The 16,454-nt window shown below is 29.0% G+C and overlaps 1 protein-coding gene across 1 annotated transcript in view; it reads left to right on the forward strand.

Annotated features, from left to right (window-relative positions):
* Window positions 1-16,454, forward strand: part of LOC129230359 (uncharacterized) — an 81,808-nt gene that overhangs the window by 54,042 nt on the left and 11,312 nt on the right. Inside the window, exons 5-10 of the mRNA XM_054864757.1 lie at window positions 2,262-2,429; window positions 3,836-3,978; window positions 6,215-6,356; window positions 9,842-9,955; window positions 10,927-11,024; window positions 11,165-11,231. Of these exons, the coding sequence (XP_054720732.1) occupies window positions 2,262-2,429; window positions 3,836-3,978; window positions 6,215-6,356; window positions 9,842-9,955; window positions 10,927-11,024; window positions 11,165-11,231 (732 nt within the window). The remainder of the gene's footprint in view (window positions 1-2,261; window positions 2,430-3,835; window positions 3,979-6,214; window positions 6,357-9,841; window positions 9,956-10,926; window positions 11,025-11,164; window positions 11,232-16,454) is intronic.

Below are 16,454 nucleotides of genomic sequence, written 5' to 3' on the forward strand. Positions count from 1 at the left end.
AAAACTGTACTTTTTAAACAACCATTCAAGGTGGAAATCTGCTCACGGTGAAACGGAAGCTGTCGTGTGACAACAAAAAGCCAGTGGCCAGCCATGCACAATTGATTTCTGTGCGCCAAACGTGAGGCACCTGGCAAATTCGTAAGGGGGTCAGCAAGATTTCAACTGTTCTTATGGTCAGTAAAGTGACATTCATAAATTAGAATCTTTTATAATGCTGTCCGCAAAAAAATCTCTCGTACAAAAAAAAAATCTTTTTTTGTGCAGACAGCCAATGAATAAAAGGTCACTGTTCAGTATTTTTTTTTCTTTGCTTTTTCAGAATAATGTGTTTAATTATATTTTAGATCGTTAATGCCAGTAAATGTTGCGGATTTAATTATATACAAATGTAGATTTACAAAATTAACACTTTAAAAAATTAAAGAAAGTTTTAAGATGATTCCTTTACAATGAATAATACGTTGTCACAAAAGATTTTATCGGTCCCTTGGAACTTGTTGCAAATGAATTTCTCTGTATCTCTATATGCGTTAACCCGTTCGGGACAGCACCCCACAAAGGATAGCACTCCCTCAGGAGGGCAGCTGTTACATGCAGACTGCATACAGGCGGGGGGCAATTTCTCCCGCTGAGCCTAATACGCAATTTCAGAAAGAATGCATCACATAATAATGGATAAAAATAATAATGGATCCCTTTATGCAGAAATGAAACCATTTTTTATTATATGATAAAATATATCATAATTTCGATCATAACAAAAAAGCTTGATGAAAATAATTGATATTTAACAATAAAAATACAAAATATAGTTTTTACTGTAACTAAAAGTACCAAAATTAAACAATGTATTTTGTACAAAACAGAAAAATATTTGCACTTAATAGTATGAAATACTTGAAGACTATTGTAATAATTAATATTTTAAAGCCGCATGAAAAATTTCAAAGCACGGATCAATGCGCATTTTCTACTCATAGGTAGTGTTATGTCTTTTATTGTGCTTTGAGCAAACTACACTTCTCCATCTAAGTTCTTAGACTTCTTTTTCAGCATATGATTTTAGAAAGTAACTACTGTATGAAGAACTCCAATAAAAATAATTTATAGTTGTTTCAATGTTGCCTGAAAGATCCATAGATGAATCAGTCATAAATTTAGATATTTCCTCCTCGAAAAGATAATGTGTTCACCATGGCTACACAAATGAATCTAAAAGTAAAACCTCTTGCTAGAATATCTCCTATGAAATCCCATTATAAATATAATCGAAACTAGAAACAGCCACTCCAAAATGAGTATTGCTTTCCCTTTTCACTTGCTAGCACATGTTTATATTTTCCTTCACGAAATTCAATAAATCACAGACACTTGACCTTCTAATGCATTTTGTCTTGAAGTTATTACCATGCGTCTAAATAATTATTAGAAAGCAATTAAACTAAATGGTATTCTGGCTACTACTATTGTAAAAAAAAAAGAACTACAATTATGATTTTTTTTCCCGAAAAAAGAACTGTATTAATTTTTTAAATTTTACAATTTTAACTAAATGAATGAAAAATCAAATTTAATTATATTTTTACCAATGCCAGATCTTTTAATGGTGTTTGAATATATCACATACAAGCTGTGTTTATGATTTCACATCAAACATATTGTCGCTAAAAGGAGGAATGGGGGTATCTCAAAAAAATCGAAAAATGAGTTATGACCATCCCAGAAATGTCCAAAATCAATTTTATAATATGACCAATGGGCATATCTCTACAATAAATAGTAAGAAAGTTATAGTCCCTCACAATGGTGGCTGTTCTCAAGCAATACAGTAAACTGGAAATCTTTAAATCAGTTTTCTGCAAAATGCTTAAAAGCGAGATACGTCCATTGGTCTTTTTAGCGACAATATGGTCTCGTAAAAAGGTCAACAGCTCTGAAAGAATCAGTAGTAATGGTACTTAAGTTTTCTTATCAAAGAAATATAATATTTCAGTTATCTGTAATACATAATTTATAGCTTCTGATCTCTATTTGTCAGTTTTGTGTTTAAAATTTTAAGAAATGTATAGTTTATATATTTAAATTAATAAAAATTCTTGTCCATAAATTTTGAGTTTTTAATACAAACTAGAATTATACTTTTATATCTCAGTATAGTGTTTGTTAGCAATTACAATTACTTTTTGATTTTCTTTTTTAAATTCGAACAAGGATTTAAAAAAGTTGCCTTAGTACTTTAAAAATTATTTTTTCTGCAGTGGATTCTATACAATCAACAACACCACGTCCAAGATCTCCTCATATGAATAATGAAGAACCAATTGAATACTCTCATTATCCTGGAGGAAAACCACCACCACCTGAAGAAATGGCACCTATCGAGCGTGATGATTTTCCTGCACCTCCTTTTCCATTTACAGATCCTGGTAAAGGATTTTATATCACAGCTAAAAGATAACACATGCCAATAATTTTTAAAATCACACACATAACTTAAATTTTTTTTCAATGTTTCAATTTTTGTTGTACTCAAGCAAGTTTCCGCATTGAATTATTACTTTTCAAAGAATTATTATTTCATACATTCTATACAAACTTACTAAGCTTTATCTATCTGGCCTACTGTATAATTAATAAAATAAATGGAAAAGTTAAAATATTCCTTATCCATCAATATTCCTTGTCCTATGCATTATCTGCAATTTCATTTCTTAAATATATGCCTGAATGTAAAAAAAATATTTGATGCAAACCTTTTAATTTAAAAAAGAATTCAAACCAAAAAAAGTTACATTTGTAAACACTATGCACTTGAAAACTTCATAAGGCCTTAGCAGAAAAAGTGCCAAAATATTTCACATGCACTCAAACTTTAAACGGCAGAATCACAATGGTAAAATCTTTTTTTTTTCTCACTTTAATAAGTTTCTAATGTCAAGTAATTGAAGAACCGATATGGAAAATGTAAATTGAAAAAAAAAAGGCATTTTTTAGTCCCTCATTTTATAAATCTTCATAAACCTACAGCTTTTGTACTTTTACTAATACAGTGAAGCACCATTTATACGTTTCTCTTTTGTACATTTTTATTAATTATACATTTTTTAAATTAGTCCCTACATAGTCTAATACACATTAACGTATACCTAATATACGTTTTTCATTCATACGCTTTTTTCATGCTGTCCCTTCAAAAACGTATAAATGATGCTTCGCTGTACTTAATTTTATTAATTTGTTTTAATACTTTATACAAAATACTGTAAAACTATATTATGTGAGGTACTGAAAATGTGTTGGTGAAATTATATTATTGACTCAAAATATTAGTTAAATTGAATTACTAATAGTAGTCTTATCAAGCATTATAAAAGAAGATCTTTTATTAAAACTTAATTTATTTTAAATATTTCAACCAAGTGCAATTAATTAGATTAAATTTAGATTTAACATTAGAATATATGTTTGCTGCAGCTATTGTAAGATATGTAAATCATTTTAACATTATTTGTCAAGTAAAATATGTAAAGTTATTTGAAGTACCATAGAACCTCACAAATCCAAACTAATCAAGACCATTGCCTGATCAGATTGCAAAAAACTTTAGCTTGTGTGAAGTTTTGATAAAAGTAGAAAAGAAAAAGCCACATTCTAAACAAGTGTAAGTTCTAAGTACTCAGTACTACTAAGTAAGAAAAGTAAAAAAAAAAAAAATTGTACTTTTTCACAAAAGTGTATTTGCTTTAAATTCTTTATCATTCATATTTTTTTCCTTTCTTATATTTATTTCTCAATAATTTGTAAAACCTTTTTGCATAACTGATGATTCTAGAGCGTCGTAGACGATGGAGTGGAAGCTCCAAGGGAGTTGAAGTAGAAGATGAACCTGATATGCCAGAAGAAATAAATGAGGTTGATCCACAGCTGAAAAGGGAAGAGGAAGAGCTATCCAAAATTGCTACAGGAATCGGAAAGGTTATCACTTGACTTTCAATTTTATATCTGTTTTGAATTACAATTTCATTATTTTTTTATTTGAATAAAAGTATCTTTTAATAAGGTATTAATGGGTTTTGATCAGCATCTTTTCATTTTGATGTGAACTAAACCGGAATTTTATTCAGCTAGAACATTCCCAGGGGTCTGTCCAGGATTTTTCACAGGGTCCGTTTTTTGTGAAAAAACAAATAATTTTGTGAAAAATGAATAAATTTTGTGAAAAATCAAAAAATTTCGCAAAAAAAAAAAAAAATAGTTCAAACGAAATTTTAGAATTTTGAGATGGCACAAAATGCATCAATTAAACTTAAAGTTGAGTGTTTACCTCTTCTATGTCGAAAAAATCATTCTGGAGTGTTTTTCTGACATTTGCCGGGGGGGGGGGGCATCGCTCTTTCAAGTATATATATTTATCTACCATTCTACATTATGTTAAATTATACTAGAAATATTTCTGTACAGTATTTAAAATAATTGTAACAAAAATATAAATAAATAAAATAAAATTCAGAATAGGGTTCAGCATTCAACTTTTTGACCCAAGACACTCTTAAAAAGCACAGAATTTCATTTAAAACTTATAAATTCCGTGATTTTAACAAAATTAAAAAGATATTTCAATTGTTTTTACCTCTTAACAAAGCGTAATAATCATCAAAAATTCGAAAAATCGGATTCCCATAGCGGATGCAAAGAGATCGCAATTCTCAAAGTGAAAGGCATCAAAAGCATAAAAACGGCTTGTAAAAGAAATATTTTTGATAAAATTATTTTAAAATTGCATTTTAGAGTCCTATGATAAACATATCATTAATATCTGTGGACACAGTTGACCCAAAAAATAAATAAATAAATAAATAAATAAAATAAAATAAACCATCTATTCAGCATTTTAATTTTTGACTCGTAACAGAAAATGGAATTTTGCTTTAAAAACTTGAAATGAGAGTTCTAACAGAAACAAAGAGACTTTTCATTTATTTGAATCCTAATAAAGCGAAGTTAGCCTGAAAAAAGAACAAAATATGATTCTCATATTGGATGTTAAAAAATTACATTTTTCAAAATGTAGACATCTAAAGAAAAAAAAACGGTAATTAAAATAGTTTATTTAAAGTTAATCATCCTTGTGTGTTAGCATCGAAAAATCAAAACCCATATAATTTTCTCCCAAAATAACAACTCAACATCGCACTGCACCCTAAAAACGCAAATATTAACAAGCTGGCAAAATGATGAGAATATTTTCTAATCAAGTCATTATAAAGGTTCAACGCCAGACGCTAAGTGGTGATAATTTTGAAGTTGGTAACCCTATCTGAAGCGATCATATTTTTTTCCTCACCCTTACTATCCCTTTGCAGTTCTAAGTTTATTTCGCAGATATATATTAATTTACTGAATATATATTATTATTGTTTATTAAATCATCAGCGGGGATAAAAGTGCTTACCAATGCCTTTTCAGAAAAGTTTACAACAACACCGCTGCTAATTAGCTGTGGTAAAACAAACAACCATTGTATTTATTTGGCAGTAGCAATTATTTATCGCTTGCAGGAGCATCGCAAGAGTGCCGATTTTTTTTTTTTTTTTTCAAAATTAGCCGATTTTGTATAAGCTGATCAATCTAATTTGACTTAAAAAAAGGTTTCAAAAATTATCGGTTTATACACAGAAATATGCGTTAGTTTGCTTTCAGATTTGCTCCTTCAATAAACAATTTGTGACAGATCCGATCTTGTTTATCAGAATTTTGTGAAGGGTCCGTTTTGTTTGATCGGGATTTTGTGAAAGGTCCGTTTTGTTTGATCGGGATTTTGTGAAAGGTCCGTTTTGGTTGATCGGATTTTTGTGAAGGGTCCGTTAACGGACCCAAATATCCTCTGGCCAGACCCCTGATTCCTAAATGAAACTAAGCTGATGTATAATGTATACCTGTTTTTCTTACATGATACAAATCATTCAGGAGTAGGATTTTTTTTTTTTTTTGGATAATACTTCGTCAATTATTTGTACAGAACCAAAACATATATGAAGGAAACCATTCAAATTTAAAACGTTTTTTTTTATGATTTTTCAAAAGGTAACTTAATGTCCACCATTGAACTTAGGTATTAGTTTAGTGTTTTTAATAAATATATGACAAACAAAAATTCCTCAATATGAATTTAACTACATACATTTTCATTTGAGTATTCATTTTCTTTTAGGTTTTCCTGAAAACAGTAAAAGATCGGGAAAAAATCAAGGCTTGGAAAAGATCTCATTTAGACCCTAGAAATGCTTCCAGAACTCCTTCTGCTAGTAAAGAACCTCCTGTGCGCTTAAGATATGACAATCCTGTGAATGCATGTAATATTTCAAATTTATTCTCTTGTTTTTAATTAATCTGTGTGTAGATACTCGATTATCAGCAATTTTCTTCAGTTAACAGTTTGATTAGGGTAAAATAATTGTTTCATGTTTTGATAGTAAAGTGAATTGGAGAACAAAAGTACTTTTCTGTTAAATGTTAGGTAACAGAGATGCATTGAATGGTTAAGGTACAATGTTACGTTTTAGTTCATTAATTATACAGCAGCAGAGTTGTTGATTATTCAACTGCATGATTTACCAGATATGCAAATTAGGCAAAACTGCAGTGCATTGTATAAGTAATATTACCGATAATCATATAGAGTGTTACCAAATATTAATCATAGAGAGTATTATTATTTATTTACTTATTTTTGTGATACATTATATTCATTGTACAAAATGCAGAAATTTTATGTAGTAGCCTATACATAAATCACACAAATGAAGCATTAATGCATCAACTCATCACTTTTTGTCTATTATACAAAATATTTGTTTATGTATTTGTTACAAACATCGAAATATTGTTACATACCACCCGCTACTCTGGTTTTACCTATTTTTTTTCTTACACAGCTCTATCCTTTTTTGTTGCTTCAAAAACGTTATCATGGTAAATTTTGCAGTAATACAAAAATACCAAATCTTCTATTCATCTTAAATTTGCTTTTTTTAAGCACAATTGTTTTCATGATGTACTTATTTGTGCATATGAAATGAAATGAAATGAAAGAAAGTGAACTCGAATCAAACCATGCATTGCGACCAGAGGTCTATTTTTTATATATATAATCCATTCTTCTTTTGACGTTAGTATTATGCAAATAAATTTTATTTTATCTTTCTGTCAAATTCAAATGTTTTGAAACTTGTTTTGGCTTTAGGAAACCTATGTTTAAAAAAGTAAATTAAGGGCATTATCCCATAGCTTTTAAAATCTTAGCCAAATTATATTTAATGGATTTACACTTTTGACAAATGTAATATTGCTTGGTTTTGGGGAAGAATAATAAAACTATTTTTTCATTTCTCTCTGACAAATAAGCTTAATAAAAAAATTACATATTCAAATTAATTTCAGAATAAAAAAAACGAACCTAATGAAAGAAAAACGTGTTCTAGAACTTCTATCAGGGTAGATTTTTCTTATTGCTACAATTTAATAGAAGTATTAAATTATCTCAGGTGGGAAAAAAAAAGGAGTTGAGATGTCAATTACTTAACTTTATTAAATGAGGGGTTTTTCTCCCTTTTTTTCTGTGACCATCATGAATTTAAGTAGCATTAATTACATCGGACTAATTTTGATTATTGTTCATCACTTGTTTGATATGTATCAAATTTTAAAAAAGGTTCTTCATCTTCTTGAAGTTTAAAATTATTTGCTTGGTAGCTTTTAACTTGTTAGCAGTTTCCAATTTTGATTGTATTTCTGAAAGTCATTCTTCAAAGCTTTAAGTTTGTTCATCTTTATACAAGATAAAGATTTTCTGAAGAACTAATTGCAAAGAATTCCATATGTATTTTTTTCTAAATAAACTTTATTTATCTAAATGAATTTAAATATCACTACTGTTTTAAGTACGTAACACTTTTTGTTAAAATATAATCAGACATATTTGTTTAAAATGTCTTTTAGTTTGAATCAAGTGCTTTTTAATATACTGTAAAATATTTACACTCTTAAAAGTACAATACAAAGTTTATTTCATTCTAATAAAATGAATGTCAGAAATGTTTATTTAAAATATTGTCTTTGTATCAAATGAAAATTCAGGCATGTTTTCAGTACAGTCAGACTAGCTATGAACCATATGGGTTCACTTCACACCACTTCATTTTATTTAGAATATTTGACTTTAAAATAAACCTGTAGAAGGCCCAATGCTGCACTCTGTTGGCAAGGCTCAATCAGGCTGCTTTGTCTCATTTTATACAATAAGTTGGCAACATTGTACACAGTTAATTGTATAATGCCGAAGATACTGTTTGAAATTTACCGTTTAGTGCTGATTTTGAATTTGTTGAAATCTCTCATATTATCTTGTAATGTTCTATGCAATGTAATAGATCATAGAAATCTTGTTATGCTAAGAAATATTTTTTTGTTCAGAGTTGCACTACTTTTATTAAAATTTATTTTAAATCATATTTTACATGGTTCATAGTTACCCTAAGTGATAGATAAATATGAACTTAATTTTATATAATTATTATACTTGTTATTTCCTACGCTTTTAATTATACAATAATTTAGAAGTTTTTCTTCAGTTTTATGTCAATAGATGCAATAAATGTGTACATGAGTATAGTAGTTAAAAAAAGAGAAATTACCAAACAATGTTACCCTGAATATTTATTACATGTACTGGCTAAACTGTCAGATTCTAGGCCCAAAAAACTTTTCAACCAGTGACTTAGCTGCAAAACCTTCAAAATTTATCAACAAGTGTTAGGAGAGAAAAATTCCTTTCAGAGAAAAGAAACGAACACTGTCAGATAAAGGTAGAATCAAGTAAAACGATATTGCAAGAAAATTACAAAATATCTCTTTTGGTTTTTTATTCCCTCCATTTAGTCTAGATGACAATGGGATTTTTTCTTTCCATTAATGCAAATGTTGAGACTAGTTTATGTGTAGAATATCAATACTAAGTTACTTGTTAACTATCATATGAGTCCTTTGAGTTCAGAATAAAGAAACGTAATCTTGTACTCCTTTGCAACATGTTCATTTCACTTCAGGCAATTTCATTTGAGTTTTTAAGATAAACTTTCTTTAATGCAACACTATTTTAAAAACATAGCTTTAAAAGTAACATGCATGCTGGAAATAAATGTTTTTAAAATAAGGAAAATATATTGAACAAATTTATGTTTGAAAATATATAATTTTCTGATTTATATATGTGAATGGTCCGTTTTTTATTGTAATATTTGTTAATCATTGCTTTTGAGATCATGATATTTCTAAACAATTTGTTTTATTGTTGCTATTTCTATTAATTGTTCTTAGCTCCTATTCAGGAACAGTAACTTTAAAACTTTTCTTTTTAGTTTCTTTTGACCGTACTACATCAAATATTTTTTTAAGGAATTTCCTTTGTCACTTACTCAATTATTCCATGTGTCTGAAATTCTACGTTTCTTGCACTTTCCAGATTATTCAGGTTAACTTTACATTATTTCCGAAATTCAATCATAGAGCAGTGTCACATACTCAAACATTTATAAGCAAACTGGAATGAACTAATGTTCTTTTAAGTGTATGTGACTTTTAAAATACTGATTGAATATAATGTTTTCCAAAATCCAATTTTCATATTGGTTATTTTAGAATTAAAGCTTTATAATTCTAATAGTTTTTTAAGAATCTCAAATATAAATTATTTTCTCTATTAAAATTCATTGATTGTATTGAAAATACTGAAAATCATAATTTTCAAGCCTTTTGTTCTGAAAATCATATTTTTATTTAGCTCCATCCAGAGATTCAGACCATCCTAGGCCTTGGGAAGAAGAAGAGTTTGAAAGAAAATCTAGTTTTCGATCATCTACTGGCAGGCTTGTTGGAACAATTCCCAGTTATAATGGTACTACGAGTTGAATTTGTACTTGTACAGTTGTCTCCACTTTATCGGGTAACAGATAATCAAATACCCCGCTTGTAAATCTATGGAACAAAAAAAAAATCCTATTGCAATTATGTTAAATTTCCCCGATTTGAGAAATATTTTTTTCATTGATACCCTGCTTAATCGCATATATATTCAAAGTTTCTTGATTGTTGGTTTTCTCTTCTGCTTCAGACTGATAGTGTGGTAAATTAAATGCAAAAAGGAACAATGTAAGCTTAATCGTTAAGTTAAAAGTTTGGGAAGCAATTAAAAATAAGAAAAGACCAAAAGACAGATTGTCTTTTCGTACTTTTGATTGCTTCCAAAACTGACAGAAGGAATTTGTTATTTCCCAAACTCAGGTTTCGAAAGTAAACCAATACGCAGATAAAACTGAGGAAGAGATCTTCCAAAAAAGATAAAACTAAGTAAATGTAAATTTTTTATAGAGTCATTTATGTAGTACGTATGTGTAATTTTTTTATAATTTACATAAAAACATTAAATATTTTAATTTTGGTGAAATGCATGTCAGTATTTAAGTAACGAAAAATCTTTTTCTTTTTATCGTAGTAATAATGAATATAATACCAGTAAAACTCCTCAAAAGATGGGTTTCTTGTATTCCCTGTGTAACTGAATACTCAAATTAATCAAATAAGGCATATTGGAACTGTTGGTATTCGTTTAAGTGGGGCTGACTGTAATACAAATCAGCTGTTGAAAGTGACATAAATTCATACTTTGTAATTTTTTTTTTTTTTTTTTTTGTAGAAAAAAGTAATGTTCATCATTGTGTTTCAAAAAATCAATGTTTTTATGTGCCTGATAGTTTTTCAGAACATTATAAATTACTGAAATTTATATTCTTATTTATTCTAATATTTTTGTCTTCATTTGATGATCTAAAGTGGTTTTTTTTTTTTTTTTTTTTTTTTTTTTTGTAGTTGTTTCATCACTCCGAAATGTTCCAAAACCTGGTTATGGTTTAGCATCAAGATCACCTGGACCAATGACTGGAAGGGATAGTGGATTAGGATATATAGTAAGTACTTTCATCATTTCAGTTTTACAACCAAGCACAATTGTTTATGCTTAATTTAGTCAAATCTTGCATTTGGTGGTCAAAATAAAATTCTTTTATGTCTTATTTTTATTTTATTAAGTTTGCAATTGCTTTTACAGAGTGACTTGACCTTTGGAGGGTTAGAAAAAACTCATAGCTCAGAATTTAGTAGTGGTAAATCAGACAGTAAGTGTTATGTTATTTTTAATGTATTTTTATAGAGTTCATTTTTTATCATTAGCAAATGCAAAAATACAAGGCTTGCTCCACAACTTCGAGGTTTGATTTTTTTTCTGTATAATTTCATATTCAGTTGTAATGCTTGCTCATTTTAGTTTTATGTAGGACGCACTTTAACGTAAATGCACTATAAACAACAGATTCTTTTCTTGAATTAATTGTTTTGTTGAGAAAATATACCAAATGATTGGAAAAACTTATCAATACTATCATGAAATGCAGTACTAATTATCAGCCTCCTACTAAAATTATAAACACAGATAGAACAAAAAAATATCCATTGATAAAGGTTCATTTATGATATAATAAGATTGAACAAGGGATTTAACATAGCTAAATTGAATATTGAAGAAAATGTTATGTGTAGCAGTAAAAACATGTATAACATGAAAAGCCATTGTAAGTTCAGTTCTTTAGCTGGGGGGGGGGGGGATAAAGGAGAGACTATGAATTGTTTTCATGAATAAAATGAGACTGTATTAGAAGTATTTGATACAATAAAAGTACCAAAAGGTGGTATTAGCACCTTATGTTTCCTTCAAATGTGTTTTTTGAAAGAATTTAAGAATAGATTTAGTACCCTCTGAGGTGACTGGTCACTATCCTTTTGGAGGTCCCTGCTGGGTTCGCTCTACGGTGCAGGATTGCACAATTCTCGCAGTTTTTTCCCGAATTCCCACTCAATAAAAGCCCTTTGAAATGTGGGGTTGGGGGGCTGTTTCTACTGTCCACCATAGTGGATGTACATTAAAAAGATCTCAGAATTTCTTATCTGGGATTTTTCTATTTTTACTATTTATTTTAAAAAGACAGTCAAATCTTGGAGTGTCTTATGATTATTTTCAACTACTATCTTATTTTTAGTAAACATTTGACATTTAACCCCCTCAGTGACCCCCACATACCAATTACTTATCTTATCAGTTTTAAATGCTCAGAAAAATGTGAGCGAGTGGGTTCCTGAGGAACTTTATAAAAATATAAAAAAAAGTACAATGATTATATCCGTTACAATTATGACTTTATAGTGACATAAAACACGAATTCGAATATATATTTCACTTTACACAAAAAAACATTACATAACAACCTGACAATAATACAAATAAAGACATATTATAAAAGCTAAGTTATTATCATATAGAAAATACTGCAATAAAATGTAAAAAATAAAGAATTATCACTAAATCGAACTGCATTAATAATTATCAATAAAAAGAACAGTCTAGGAATTTAGCTGCAAAGAATTAGGTGGAAAGGATTAAGAATACCTTTATTCTTTTGGTTTACCAAGTGCTAAAACACCTTTGGAACTTTGAGTTTTTTTTCTCTTTTCTTTTTTTTTTGCTCTTAGTTGCACTACCGTGCGTATTTTTTAAACCCATTTTGTACTGAAGCTGTACTAAAATGCTTTTATTGGCACAAGGTTTGCCGGTTTCTAGACTTTTTTTTTCTTTTTGAAGACATTGATGCATGTTTTTAGTACTTACGAGAGTTTTTCATTAGCACACTATTTAGTAAATAATTGATTTAAAAGAGGAATCTTGCTCCAAGCTCATGTATTCAATATTGAAAGAGATTTTAAGGTTAGTCGAGGTTGCTAAAAAATTGAGATGTGCCTTTATTGTTGCAAACAAATGGAATGTTCTCTCGCTGCTAATACACTTTTTTTTGTGCTACTTGAAATACAAATATTTTGTTCAATTAACCCGGGAGAACTTGCGGTACTTTTCATCACACGAACGCTCGCGGGGGGCTCTGTAGGCCCGGAGTGGTTATTTCAGTAAATTAAGTTTGCAAAATAGAAAAAAAAATGTGTTTTCAACATTGAATTATAAATAGATAAGCAACCTCTTAAATATGTTTTAAAAAGAAAGTTTTATGATACATGAATCTAAATCTTCTTCTAAGCATTACTGATGATCGCTTTACTGCTCTGTGTCAACTTCTTCATCATCATCTTCATTAAGGGAGTTCTCACCAGTTGAAACCTCAACCAACAAGGTCTGCAACCTCTTCATTTCATCTTTGTAGCTTAAATAGCGATGCATTTCACAACCTCTTCCTTTACATTCGCAATCTGAAGTGCAAAGCGTGAGCGCTCGCTCCGAGCCCTTTCAGGCCCGAACCGGAATTTTCTAGGGAAAAAGGGGAATGTACATTCCTGAAAAGCATGTGGTCAGTATGTAGGTCACCTCGATCGCAGCTACAGGGGACCTCATTCATTTCCATTGAAGGGGTGATTTTTGATTTTTGGCAGCGTAGTTTTGTAATGATCTGAGAGGCCCGATGCGAGTTCTCCCGGGTTAAATATTTATCAAAAATGTTTAAGCAATAAACTAAACTAAAAAAAAAACTACTCCCACTTCACTTTTAAAAAACCCCACTTACGATTTTGGGTTTGGATATCTTACTTTTTTCCCTTATGTGAATTCTGAGTCCCAGTAAGCAATAATTTGAAGCTTTCTTTCTTACTGGAATGATCAAATGGGCGTTGCAATTCCTAATAACTACAATTGCCACCCTTGCTCTAATTTTGGAAAACATTTTTCATTTCATAATTATTGAAGAAATGCATCCAAAAATATTTAACTCTCTTACTTTTTCAAAAATTCCTTCATTATATTTTAATTTTTCACCTTTTACAATAAATATATGCACACATGTGTGTTGTACATTGAATGTTTAATGTGCATAAAAGCAGGTTTTCCCTTCATTTAAACATGTTGAACACAAACTGTGAAACATGGTTACCTCTCGGTTATTGGCAACAACATTATTTTAACGGAAGACTTTGTTTTAGCATTTAAAGGTGACTCTACATTTTAAATACATTTTTACAAAAAAATATTTCTTGAAAAACATATTTTTTTTATCTAACACTTGTCAGTTTTCACCAGACATCATATCAGCAAGTTCTCTCAAGCAGCACAGCATGCATCAAACTTGCAAATTCTTTCTCCAAGCTCCCCATTTGAAACAAATTTGTACTACATTTGCATTACATTAAAATTACTTTGTATTTTGTATTACTAGTAAAAAAACAAGTATTTTTGTATTTTGGAGGTATAGCCTCTCCCATACCCACCCCCCTGCCGACTCTAACACTGATCACATATTGTAGATGTGAGTAGTAATGCACAAGAAGCAATTTGTGAAATGACTTTTTACTTGCTACCAGAATTTTTCGCTATTTATTTTTCCTGTAATTCTTGAAACCCTACCTAATGATAATGTGCATTAAATACAAAGCTCTTTGGAAAATTAAAATGTCTTTAAAATTTTAGATTTAAGTTTGTTTTTGGTTATGTTTACTTCTTTAATATTAATATTTTTTCTTACCTTTCTGAAGCTCTTTTTCATTTATTCAACTAATGTGTAATATGCTATGAACTTTTTGTTTTAGTATTTATTATTTTCTACTTAATTTTAATTTATTTAAACTGCAATAGGTCCTGCTAAGCTGAACCATCTAGATAATAATGAGGAAATTAGCACTAATTTTGAAACCTCTATGCTAGTAGTGTCTATATAAAAATAATTGGAGGTAATGATAAGGAAGTTAAATGACAGCTGCATAAACTTTTCAGCAAATTAGTTACAAATCTGTTTTGCAACACTTAATTGTGTTTTTGATGATGATACATGTTAATTCTTAATGATTTCCCACCTTATTAATCGAAAAGTAACGCAAATTTTACTTGTTTGCAGTTTCAAACTCTTTCAGAACCTGGTGAACGCTCTATAATGGTATGTTTTTTGCAATTATTTTACAAAATATTTTGATGTTTAAAAAAGCAAAAAAAAAAAAATCATTTTTGCTACTAGATATAACACATTTTTTTTAAAATATTCTTAATCTCAGTGTGTATGTTTGAGGATTTTTATGTGACAGGGGAAAATTTACTTTATAATAGTAATTTAATGCAAAATGTGTTTAATTTTTGAAAGTTTTTTCAGTTTCCTTAAATTTTGTTTTAAAAAATTATAAAAGAATAATTTCTAAAGTATTTTGGACCGTTTCAGGGAAAATAATGCTTTGAAATTGATTCTAATGAAATATCTTTATTGTTTTACTTTAATGAACTAAAGATGCAATTTAGTGTTTTATATTTAATTGCAAATTCTGGTTTTTGTTAATTTTGATTAATAAGTAAGTTTCTTCCAAGGTTATTCAAGTGATTTGTTATTATATGTATTAAAGCAGTGTTAGTGAAACGCTTTCTCAGATCATAATTAATTTGGCTGATAATTTAAAGGTAATAATTTCTGTAAGAAACAAGTGAAAGGCCTATGGGAGCAGGGATGTCAATAATTTAAACCAATTGATTTAAATCAGTGATTTTAATCCTGGATTTAAATCAAATTATTTTTAAAAGAAAATCATTGGTTCAACATATTTTTTAAATTTTAATAAAAAATTCTCTTTAAAATTCTAAATACCACTAGTTCTGCCTTTAACTCAATCAGTACAGCCTTTTTTCTATATATTGATTCTGTCCCGTGAGGTTTATAGCCAACCTGACTAATTTTATCTGAAGAAACTCTCTCTCCTAACACAATCAGAAATTTCAAATTTTTTGTCTGTGGCTGTTGGACATGTTTGTATTGGTAGCTAATTTTTTTATTAGTAGCCACTGTATTAAGGACTTTTTCTTTAATGAAAAGAAGGAGGAAATCTTAAGACACTATACTAAAAGGTGGACTTGAAGTTAAGTCCTGGCAAATCAAGCCTATTACTATAGTATGTGGTGCATTGTGTATATTCATATAAAATGAAAAAGGAGAACTTAAATTTAATAATTCTTCATCCCATGAACTCTTATTTTTAAAAAAAGCTTAAAGCATGTGCATAGAAATTTTAAAAATAAATAAATAAGATATTTAAAAAAACATTCATTTCGTGAAAAAGTTGTAATTTTTGTATATATATTTCTTTTTTACTGTAAATATGTGTATAAACAGTGAATATAAGAAAGACTTTATAGTAAAGACTTTAATATGTTGTTATAAGAAAGTGGTTAAATAAAAGCAGATAGCTGTCTGATTTTAAGATGCCATCCCCATGCATAAATAGAAGGGGGGGGAGGAAAAACATGGCATGTTCTTAAAAAAAATAATTTTAGTCAAAGTAATTTTATAACAATATTACTTTGAATTTAAATTTGT

This window comes from Uloborus diversus, chromosome 9 (assembly GCF_026930045.1).
Source record: "Uloborus diversus isolate 005 chromosome 9, Udiv.v.3.1, whole genome shotgun sequence".
Lineage (NCBI taxonomy): Eukaryota > Metazoa > Arthropoda > Arachnida > Araneae > Uloboridae > Uloborus > Uloborus diversus.